Source organism: Aquarana catesbeiana, linkage group LG10, assembly GCF_042186555.1.
Source record: "Aquarana catesbeiana isolate 2022-GZ linkage group LG10, ASM4218655v1, whole genome shotgun sequence".
Taxonomy (NCBI): Eukaryota; Metazoa; Chordata; class Amphibia; order Anura; family Ranidae; genus Aquarana; species Aquarana catesbeiana.
Genome location: NC_133333.1, coordinates 153078707 through 153091044, shown reverse-complemented (window position 1 = coordinate 153091044; position 12338 = coordinate 153078707). Strand labels below are relative to the sequence as shown.

General features: G+C 43.2%; 1 protein-coding gene across 1 annotated transcript in view; it reads left to right on the top strand.

Moving 5' to 3' along the window:
* LOC141110946 (BAR/IMD domain-containing adapter protein 2-like) overlaps positions 1-12338 on the top strand; it is a 291276-nt gene that overhangs the window by 250965 nt on the left and 27973 nt on the right. Inside the window, exons 9-11 of the mRNA XM_073602762.1 lie at positions 3125-3334; positions 4944-5184; positions 5269-5470. Coding sequence (XP_073458863.1) covers positions 3125-3334; positions 4944-5184; positions 5269-5470 — 653 coding nt within the window. The remainder of the gene's footprint in view (positions 1-3124; positions 3335-4943; positions 5185-5268; positions 5471-12338) is intronic.

The window sequence follows — 12338 nt, the reverse complement described above, 5'->3', positions numbered from 1 at the left end:
TTGGGTATTCAGAGTAAACAGGAATTTGCTTTTCATGTGATTGGATAATTAATGTGAATAGTCACACCATTTTTTGAGTGAAGGTTCTCAACTCCTTTAGATGATCAGCTCAAGATGTTTACAGTACATACATGTTCTTAAGCAGTCTAATTGGCTGCCAAGAGCTTCATAATCAAGTTCCTATAAAACAGTGTCTTCTCTCATCGTCTTAGTGGTTTTAATAGACAACATTGTTTGCCAACAGTTTTGAAGATGTTTTTAAGTGAGTTATACAAGAATGTATATGTAGAAAGTAATTTAAATAAAATGTAAAGTTAGGCAAAGCTATGTTAACTTTAGATTGGGGAAGGGTTATAACCTCTGTCAGATTTTTCTTGCCATTTGTGTCGATACTGGTGAGTTTTATCTTTACTTCCTGTCCAGAAGACCTAAGAGGAAGTAATGATATTTTTTGGTCTGTTATATATACCAATCACACCGTTCTGTTATATAGGTGCAATACGTGTAATTACAACAATACCTGTTGATCCTCCCAGAAAACAAGTTTGTCCTATACACTAGCAGTTTTATCTTCCTGCCTAGGTTACCTTTGTGGGTAAGTGAGGGGGTCAATAGTAGTAAAATACTGCCTTTCAGTTTTTTTTTTCTTTTTTGCTATCTGTGTCCTATTGGCAAGATTTCCCTTCACTTTCTGTCCTATATCCCAAACAGAAAGTGAGAGAAAATCCCCCCCTCCAGGTCACTAGAACCAGTGTCCACACTGGAAGGTTTCCCCTCTATTACTGTTCTAGGGACAACTCAAAATGTGTGATTTTCTTTTACCTTCACTATTATTGATAAATAAACAGGACAAAAGGAGGGTGACGTAACCGGTGCAGAAGTAGCAATAAAAACCTGACAGGTGTTCTAATTCATCTCCACTCTGTCTAAAACAAAAAAAAAAGTTTTGCCTTTAGTTATATTTTAAATAGTTGCTGCCTTATAACTAGTATGTAGCAAGTCAGTCAGTAATGGCCAGTTCACACCAGAACGCGTTCTGTGCTCACTTCCCGCATCACATTCAAAATGCACTACAGTTGTGATCTGCATCTCAATATTAAGTTAATGACACCCCAAACACAGGTTGCAACGCAGTGCGCTTGCCCACACCAGATCGCATGGTACAGAAGTACCATGTGATGCAGTTGCAGTGAGTTTCTAAAAGTAGCGCATGCACTACTTTTGGTGTGGTACGATTTCAGCCCATTCTGAATGGGCTGAAATCACACCACACAGAACTGCATGTGAATCTCACAGGAACACACAGCATTTTTTTCAGGTGTTCCCACTGAAGTTAATTGGGTCCAAAAGCTCTTGACGTTTGTTGCTCAAAAGAAGCTCATGTACTTTTTTGAACTTCAAGCTTCAAGCAACACTACGATCAGGAGTGAACACGCACAGTTTAAAATAATGGAATTCTTGATAATGAGTGTTTTGGAGCTTCAAGCTACAAAATGCTTAGGTGTGAATGGAACCTCAATGACTGCTTTCCCAAAAGTCTAATAACACGTGTCTTCCTTTGTGATAGGCTCTTCTTAAAGTGCTTGTAAAAAAAAAAACCCTGCAAGACAAAGGCATAATGAGCTAGTATGCATAGCATACTAGCTCATTATGAATTACTTACCCGAGAATGAAGCCCCCACAGCCATCCTCGTCTCCCCCTCCGGCCGGCGACATCTCTTCCGGGGGTTACTTCAGGGTATCGCGGTTCCGGCGTTGTGATTGACCGGAGCCGTGATGACGACACTCCCACGCATTGTACGAGGGAGCCGCCGGTAACGGCACACAGACTGAAGCAATGGCACATACGTGCTATTGCTTCAGTTTTCCCCAGTGCGCATGTACCGATGTCATTGGCACATGCAGGGAACAGGGGATATCTCCTAAACCGTGCAAGTTTAGGAGATATCCTGGGTAGCTACTGGCAAGCCTTATTATAGGCTTACCTGTAGCATAAAGTTGTTGTAATGGGTTTACAACCACTTTAACGTGGAACTAAACCCAATGATTTGTTTGTTTCCCAAAATATGCTCAGCGCAGAAATGTTAAATGAATATTATCCTTGAAGGCCAACCCAAGGCACAGCAGAATGTTTTTGTATCTTTAATTTTCTCATGAATACTGTAATTTTTTTTCATCACTTCAGGAGCTCTCTAAACTACTCTTTGTGAGTGAGGGAGCACCGGCACAACCCTGAAAATGGTGTTCTTAGACACATAGAGGAGCTCAGAGAGCTCCAGAAATAATAACAAATGACAGTATTATTGGGAAAAATAAAGATGAAAAAAAATCATTAAAAATATCTAGGCCCGGAGTTGGTTTTTAATAAAACATACCAATGTGGTTTTCATTTACATTTTGTCTATCAACATATGTGCAGTAAATGCTACATTCAAGGCATTGGCTATGGTGTGATTATGTCAGCTCTCAACAAAGCTTTTAAGCCCTCAATGGCTGGTATCATAGCTTGTCACGTGTGCAGCACCATGGCAAATACAGATCTAAATAGAAGCTTCTGGCACTGTCCTTAACAGATAGGATGATTTAGTCTGCTTTAAGCAACTGCTTACCATGTTTTATAAAGGAGAAGTATGGCCAAAGCTTTTTTTAGCCATACTTCTCCTATGGTTTGGCACTCCTGTGATACGTTTTCAGCTGACAGCATGCTGAAGCCGCTGTCGGCTGATGTCACAGAGCCAGTCCAGGCTCTGAAAAGATCCCTACCATATGGTTGGTATCCGCCCAGAAACCTAGATTGCCACCTGGCTCAGCATCTCAGCGATCTGCTGAGATCTGCTGAGAGCCTGAGCCAGTCCCTCCCGTCCCCTCCACAGCCCAGCACTCCAGTGAGCACTGGAGAAGAGAGCAGAGAGCTGCTGACTGACAGCCACGGCTCTCTGCTCAGAGTGGAGGGTGAGAACTGAGCGATCAGTGGTGTTTGATCGCTCAACTCTCACTACACAAGCAGCGGGGGACAGATGCAGCATCAAATGGTTGCTGCATCTACCTAGGTGAGTATAAATGTTTGTTTCTTTAAAACCCTGAACTTCTCTTTTAAAGCAGCATTTTTTCTATATTTTTGTAGGTGAAGGAACTGTTAAGTGCCAAGCTACCGTCATGGCAGCAGTCATGTACTCAGCCCACAAAACTTCCAGAACGTGCACTGATGCTTGTAAAACAAACTGCTAATGCTTCGACTGAGCTAGTCATCTCAGATCCGGTGCCAAGCACCAAACCGCTAGATGTCCCTCCTGAACTAGTTCCGCTTTTAGGTGGGGGACTCTCTTTAAACCATGTAAGGACCTCCTAACTTTCTTGTGTTGAATTGTATTATAACTGTACTGTCTACCTTTATTTTATAAAGCCATGCACAAACTGCTGGTGCTATATAAATCCTGAATAATAACAATGTATGTGCATATTAATTGCTTTCTCTTTGATTGTGTAAAATCTTACACAAGATATTTTATCTAGTCAAACAAAAAAAGGCCTCTGTAATTTAGTGTACCTTCTTAAAGCTAAAGTTTATCTAAAAAATTCCTAAAAATGTATAAAAAAACAAACAAACAAAAATCCAAAACATTCTAGTCAGATAACTTTACAGTACCTGTAACAAAGAATGCCTCATGTTCTGCAGGCAGCTGGATCCTGTAGAAAGTTTCAGTGCCAGGATGCTGGTCCTCTTCCTGTCTTTGAACATCTGACACTACAATGATTAAAGAGGAGCTCCAGGACAACACCCCCCCCCCCCATATTTTTTTTTTTTAAAGTCAGATGCTACAAATACTGTAGCTGCTGACTTTTAATATTAGGGCACTTACCTGTCCAGTCATCTAGTAGTGTCCTCACCCGAGCCAATTCTTTAATCAGCTATTGGCCACCATCTTGACTAAGAGAAACCAACAGTGAAGCTGTGCGGCTTCACAAACGGTTTCCTACTGCGGATGCGTGAAGTGTGTGGTGCTCTGTGAATGGGCTGCAGTCTTCTGGGACCTGTAAAGTGTCCCAGAAGGCTGCAGAGGAAAGACGGGGGGACAAACTTCCGGTTCAGTTCGCCTGTCAAAACCAGGTAGTTGCCCCCCCCCCAAAAGGGCCATCATCAATGCAGCATATGCAAACCATGTTTTTTATGTAGCAGGGTTTGTGGTCCAGTGACAAATATAGGGGCTCATGCACACTGCAGCTCAAAAAAAGCTGCTTTTACAGGCGTTTGAGCTTTTATTTCTCTGCAAGATTAAAGTGGAGTGGGGTGGGCTAAAAAGAACCAAAAAGCATTCCACTAAACAATACATTGGTGCACAAGCACACTGTCATTTTCGAAGTTGTCTATTAAAACTGGCATTTTTCACAGTTGGATTTTGAGAGCCCACACACAACAGCAAATCATGCTAACTGCATGGCTGCTGGTGCATTCTGTGAGGCACAGTGTCAATGTGCCAATATCAGTGCATTGCATTGTTTACTTTTATTTTACAGAACTTTCTTGAAATGTCACAGGTGACTTTTCAATAGTGTTCTGTTAACCACAGCGGCCTTGTGCTCCCAACCCACTGGACTGAAAAAAGTACTGCATGTAGTTCTTTTCTCAGCACGCACCACAGCAACACTGATGTGAACTTGCACCATAGAAGGAAAGGCATATTGCCTTGTGTATGTGCTGTCCATCTGTTAGGTCACACCTAGTCCTGCCCAGCGATTTTCTGGATTGGCAGCAATGCCTCTATTACAGAAAGCCTCACACTGTGCTACAGTGTCTGGGAGGGGGACCTTGTAAGAATATTTGGCTCAGTCAGGGAAGGTAAATTAAGTTTGTCACTTTATGAAGCTTGTACTGTACATCAGAGCCTCTAGGTATACTTTAACTTTTCCACTATTTTGTTATTTCTATTTCTAAAAATTTTCAGAGAATGTCTGTTCAAGAAGTTCTCCCAATTCCTAATGGAGAAAGTCTTCATCGCACAAGAGGGTCTCGTGATATGGGAAACCCTGTTCTTATAGACCCATTATCCACCAATCAAGTGGTCCCCCCAGTTCCTTCAACGCCAGCTTCTCCCACACCACCAACCCCCAAGGCCAATGAAATGTATTCATGCACCTTACCCATACCACGCAAACCAGCCTCAGAGAACAGACTGGCCACTCTGGGTAAGTATTATTGTCATAATGGCCCCGTATTTATTAAGAATGTCAGTGCTGGAGTTTTAACAGGCATTTTTTTTCTTTTATTAGTGGAAAATAAAACCCTACCTCGGATCAGCCCCCTCTCTGTTTTACCTCCTCGTGTAGAGCGACGTAGAGTTCAAGCCATCTTCTCACATACGGCTTCAGAGAACAGCACCTTATTAAACTTCCAGGAAGGGGATATCATCCTTCTACTTGTGCCAGAAGCCAAAGATGGCTGGCACTATGGAGAAAATGAAGCCACCAAGATGTAAGTTATGGCTGTGTAGTAGCCATGGTGATTTCACTGACTCACTTATCCTTGTAGGGTGTGTGTTGTGTAATAAGCCCAAACAGCTGCATGCTGATTTCTCATGAGGATTGCTGGATGGAAGCAGTCCCACCAAAATCCATTTTACTAATATAATTGAATATAAACTACAAATATCAGTTTATATTTAAACACGATAAGTTCTTAGTTTTACAGTTTTTTTTTTTATTCTGTAAGCTGTTGGTGGTCCATGGTCAGTAGGGATGGGCTGAATGACCCCCTGTACGGTTCGCATTAGAAACTTTCGAACATCGCAAAAGTTTGAAACCTTATTACGAACCCCATTGAAGTCTATGGGACCCGAACGTGAAAATCTAAAGTGCACATTTTGAAGGCATATATGTAAGTAATTGGGCACACAGTGTTTATGGGGGTCCAGGTACTACCTTGGGGGACGTGTTATCAATGAAAAAAAGTTTGTAAAAAACGTCATTTTTAAATGAGCAATTATTTATTGATGCTTAAAGTGAAAGCATAAAAATGAAAAATTTCTTTCAATATAGTGCCTGGGGGTCCCCTTAGTCCACCTGTGAAATGGCACATGTGTACTGTGTATAGAAGCTGTGTCAGCAATAATTTCATTTATAAAGCCCAAAAAAATGACATTTTCCCTGCAAGCTTTCTTTATTTTGTAAGCAACAGCTTGGGGAGCCAGTCTGTATGATGAGGTCACAATGTAGTGCACTGGGAACGAGATTACAGATTTTTTTGGATAAATTCTGGTGTCTCTACCACAGACTTTGGATAGAAGTAACGGGTGCAGAAAAATTGATCTTTGTGTGTCGGTGGCGCCTTCACACCATAACCCTATAGAGGTAAAGCAAAAATTGGCCTTGCTATCAAAAATTGCAATTATATGCACCTGTCAAACAGGTGCGCAAAAATTGGTCTTTGGGTGTCGGTGGCGCCTTCACACCATATCCCTATAGAGGTGCTCTTGATGAAAGCAAGAATTGGCCTTGCTGTCAAAAAGTGCAATGAAATGCACCTGTCAAACAGGTGCAGAAAAATTGGTCTTTGGGTGTTAAAGCTGCAACAAAAACATTCCTCCAGATGAAATCAACACCCACAACACTAGGCAGCCTAGAAGTCCTGCAGAGATTCCACATCCCAAAAAAGACATTAATCAGCGACATCAGCATCAGGGGCTTCATAGCTGCTGGTAATCCAGTACTGATTGATTTTGGTAAAAGTCAGACGGTCCATGGAGTCTGTGGACAGACACGTTCTATGATCAGTAACAAAACTTCCAGCAGCACTGAATGGCCGTTCAGAAAGCATGCTGGATGCATTGCAATAGCATACTGCGCAAGTTCTGGCCAGTGGTCTAGTCCCATGACCCAGCAAGCCAGTGGATTATCTACTGGAAAGCTCTACATCTCTGTTTTCGCCCCTAGATAATCGTCCACCATGTGATGCAGACGCTGCTGATGGGATGTGGAAGCTGACAGCCCTGGGCAGGCGAGGACTAAAAAAATTCCGAAATGCATCACTTAGGTGGTCGCCTTCTCCACTACTCCTTTCTTGACCAACAGAAGCCTCAAAACTACGTTTTCCACGACACTGTAACCTACAGGAGCCAGGAAAAGCATTTGATAAACTCCTCTTTAAGGTGTCCTCTAGAGATTTCATCTTCTGCACTCTCTGTGGGGACGGGATGAGTTCTGAGACTTTCCCCATATGGCGCGTACACACAATCGGACATTCCGACAACAAATGTTTGATGGGAGCTTGTTGTCGGAAATTCCGACCGTGTGTAGGCTCCATAGGACATTTTTTGTTGGAATTTCTGACAACAAAAATTTGAGAGCTGGTTCTCAAATTTTCCGACAACAAAACCCATAGTTGGAAATTCCGATCGTGTGTACACAATTCCGATGCACAAAATTCCACGCGTGCTCAGAATCAAGCAGAAGAGCCGCACTGGCTATTGAACTTCATTTTTCTCGGCTCGTTGTACGTGTTGTACGTCACCGCGTTCTTGACGTTCGGAATTTCCGACAACATTTGTGTGACCGTGTGTATGCAAGACAAGTTTGTGCCAACATCCGTCAGAAATAAATCCAGGACTTTGTTGTCGGAATGTCCGATCGTGTGTACGCGGCATTATAAGGGTGGTCAAGGAGGGTTGCCAACCAATAGTGATCCTTTTCCTTTACGCCACGTATTCTTGGGTCCTTTCACAGGCTTTTAAACATGAGGGAGCCCATGCGCCGCAAATTTGCGGAGGCATGAGAAGCAGACTTCGCGGGGTCACTGAGGATTACAGTATCTGGAACTGCCTCCTCCCAGCCACGTACTACTCCCAAGGGTTCAGGGGATGGAAAACCATCTCTTACTATTTGCCGTATGTCTTCCTCTGCTTCAATGCCTCTGAAACTGCCAGAATCCTCCTCCTCTCCCTCCTCTTGTGTGTTCAGTGGCATAGGAACAATGGTGTCTACATAAAGTGGGCCTTGAGAGGAAAGGAAGTCCTCCTCTTCGTCCCACTGCTCTGCCTCGAGTGCCCTGTACATAATGCCACGCAGAGTCTGCTCCAGCAGGAACACAACGGGGATTGTGTCACTGATACATGCATTGTCACGGCTCATCATCCTTGTGGCCTCCTCAGATGGTAACAGTACAATGCATGCATTCTTTATGAGCAGCCATTGGTGTGGGGAAAAAAAGCAGAGCCGGCCTGAGCTTGTCATTGTGCCATAATCACACAGGTACTTGTTGATGGCCAAAGTCGAGTTTCACCTGGTGGGCATGTCACAAATTAGGCGGTTTACGGGCAGGTGGAATTCCCGCTGAATTTCACAAAACTGAGCACTGGCTGTGTATGATCGTCTAAAATGACTACAGACTCTTCTGGCCTGCTTTAGTAGATCTTCCAACCCTGGGTACCTATTTAGGAAACGCTGCACCACCAAATTGAAGACATGTGCCAGGCATAGCACATGTGTTAACTCTAAGGATGGACAGGAGGTTTGTGCCATTATCACACACCACCATTCCTGGCTCCAGCTGGCATGGCGTGAACCACCTCTGGGCCTGTCCCTGCAGAGCTGCAAGAATCTCTGCTCTGATGTGGTTCCTGTCCCCTAGACACACCAGCTGAAGCACTGCATGGTACCTTTTAGCCTGGCTCATTGAATAGCCCTTTGAACGCTTAGGGGATACTTGAGGTTCATAGGACAATTCAGCAGAGGAGGGCATGGAGGTGGAGGAGGAGGAGTAGGGGGTAGAGCTGACAAATCTCGCATCATCACCAGCTGTATGGAGACATGGGCACGCAACAAGCTGCAGCACTGAGCCCTGTCCTGCATCCTTCCGAGTTGAAAGTAGAGTTACCCAGTATGATGTGAACAAAATATATCGTCCCTGCACATGCTTGCTGGACCACGTGTCAGCAGTAATGTGGACTTTGTGGCTTACTGCCTTGCCCAACGATACCACAACATTGCCTTCCATGTAATGGTAGAGAGCCGGAATGGCCTTACGTGAAAAGAAATAGCGACTGTGAACCTGCCATTGTGGTACAGCACATTCTGCAAATTCACGGAAGGGGGCAGAATCCATCAGGCGGAAAGGCAGAAGCTGTAGACCCAGCAGCTTTATCAAGCTTGCATTTAGACGCTGGGCATGTGAGTGGCAGAGAATATGTTTTTTTTTTTCGGCTACAGCAGATGGGGCAGAGAAATTTGCCTACAGCTGGTGATGTCCTGCTGGCAGATGTGCTGCAAGAACCTGGGACACCCTGCACTATACCTGTCAATGGAGGCTGCTGAGAGGTCATGAGGTATAGCAGGGACACACTGAGGTGAGTAAGGAGGAGGGACAGATTTGTGGCTTTTAGGTGCTCTTGCCAATGGGCTGAGTGGTGGGAGGTTACTGTAAATGCTTTGTCAAGCATGTGGTACCCAAATGATTGGTGTTTTTGTCATGCTCGATGCGCAGTTCATTGTGGTCGTTCGGCGGGCCGAACAAACGGTCGAACGACCCTATAATTCGGTTGTTCGGAGAACGGCCGAACAGCCAAAATTTGCCCATCCCTACTGGTCACGTAAGGATTTCAAAGAACTCCCATACCAAATCTCCCAGCAGAATGTAGGCATTTACCTGAGCTTATCTGAGTTCATTTAACCACTTGCCGACCGCCCATTGTCGTTTGACGTCGGCAGTATGGCACTCCTGCGCAAATCGCCGTAGTTGTACAGCGGGCGCTTTAAGGAGTATAGGGCCACGCACGTGCACCCGCAGCATGGCCCTGGCTAACCCCAATTGTTCTTGAGAAGGACAGGACGGAGATCTGTCAATGTAAACAGACAAATTCTCCGTTCTGTCAGGGGAGTAGAGACAGATCGTCTGTTCCTAGTATTTAGGAACAGCGATCGGTCTCCCCCCCAGTCAGTCCCATCCATTCACAGTTAGAAACACACACGAGGGAACACATTTAACCCCTAGTGTTAACCCCTTCCCTGCCAATGACATTTATACAGTAATCAGTGGCTTTTTAGCTCTGATCGCTGTATAAATTTCAATGGTCCTAAAATAGTGTCAAAAGTGTCCGATCTGTCCACCACAATGTCGCAGTCCTGATAAAAATCGCAGATCCCCGCCATTATTAGTAAAACAAAAAATTGTAATAAAAATGCCATAAATCTATCCTCTATTTTGTAGACACTATAACATTGCTGCAAACCAATCAATATACGCTTATTGCGATTTTTGATTTAACCAAAAATATGTAGAAGAATACATATCGGCCTAAACTAAGGAAGACTTTTTTTTATAAATATTTTTTGGGGATATTTATTATAGCAAAAAGTAAAAAATATTGCTTTTTTTTTTTTAAATTGTCAGTCTTTTTTTGTTTATAGCGCAAAAAATAAAAACCGCAGAGGTGATCAAATACCACCAAAAGAACAAAAGAAAGCTCTATTTGTAGGAAAACAAGGATGTCAATTTTGTTTGGGTACAACGTCGGACGACCGCGCAAGTGGGTAAATCCTTCCGGAGCTGAAGAGGTTAAAACGAAACTAAACCCACTGATTTAAAGCGGAACTAAAGTATGCAATACTTAACTCTGCTTCAATGGCATGAGGTCCCTTGCCAACACCAGGTTTGTTTTATTCCAGAATAGACATTGCATTTCTCTTATGCAAAAATAAGCCTGTCTATTCACAGTTTTTTTTAAGGCAAGCTGTGAATAATAACTGTCACGGTTACTTGTGCTCTCAGCTGAACTATAAAGCCATTACATGGCTTATATCATGACTGATCACATGTGCAGCACCATGGCAACTGCAAATTAAACAGACACAAAGATGGCAGCTTCCTTGGCAGTAAAGGATAGGAGGATTTAGTTCCGCTTTAAGTTGCACATAACCTCCTAACTCCTCCCCATTAACCCCATCACCCAAAAGGATGTACCCAAATGTCCTCTGGTTGAAGCGGCTATTATGGAGCCATGGCTGCAGCTGCAGTCTTACCCCAGTATCATTTTAGTCAGCTGGTGATGCTGAAAAATTTAAAAGCAATCCGAGCGCCTAAAAAGGTCCCCCCTCCCGCTGCCTTCCTGGGATCTCCCGTCCCATCGGGGAGCCTGGGACTGAAGCTAGTGGTTCTGCCAGCTTACCATAGACCAGAACATCCCTAATCATCTCTATTGTCTAAGAAACTGGAAGTATAGAAGTGGAAGAGTGCTTTGTCACTTCTGGTTTGATCTAATGTAAACAGGCTGTTACCAGCCTTTGAAGGCATCTTATCAAATCAATCTCATGTTGATTAGATGCTTTTAAGGGCAGAGAAGGGACCTGGCGTCTAATAGACCCCAGATGTCTCAATAAAGAGTACCGGTCACTGCCCATGCTATTAGAAAGGATGTTGTTCATCCCTTGTCATAGCAATAGGTTGTTTAAAAAAATAAATAATGATAGAAACAGTTTGAAAAGTTTGAAAATGAAAAAAAAAATTGAAAGCGTCCCCGTCTCCGTCCCCTCGGGCTCGGGCACAAAGGCAAAAACATACATAGGGAGCACAGGCATATGTAAACGATGTTCCCACCACACACATGTGAGAAATCGCCACAAACAATATAGCGAGAGCAATAATTTATAACACCAGACCTCCTGTGTATCTCTAAACTGGTAACCTGTAAAGGCTTTTAAAGCATTGCCTATAGAGATTTTAAATACTGTAGTTTGGCCCGGTTCCTGAGCATGCGCAATTTTAAATCGTGACAAGTTAACATCATCTTTTATGTTTTACCAAACAATTGGGTATTATATTTTGTTTTGCATTAAAATGTACTAAAGTGGATATTTTCCCAAACAAAATACAATTGAAAAACCACTGTGCAAATACTGTGTGACATAAAACATTGCAACACCCACCATTTTTTTCTCTAGGGCCTCTGCTCAAAAATATATAATGTTTGGGGGTTCTAAGTAATTTTCTAGCAAAAATGTAAATTTTTACATGTAGCAGAGAAGAGTCAGAACAGAATTGGCCCGATGTTGAAGTGATTAAAAACTGTCAAATGGCACAGTTAAACAGCAGATGTCAAATTTGTATGTAAAAAAAAAATTATAAAAAGGTGATATCTCACCAGAAAGATAAACTCACAATTTAGGAACCTGCTAAAGGGTACAGGCACACGGCTGAAAATACCGCAACTAGTATGCAAGATTTTCCCTGCAAAAGCCAGCACCAAGATTCATTATAAAAAGTGCTTTGTGCGCTGTATGCATGTAAAGCCTAAGTGTCCTCTAGGAATAGGGCATCTATTGCTGCTTAGCATCTTTTGTGGCTCTTGCACTCC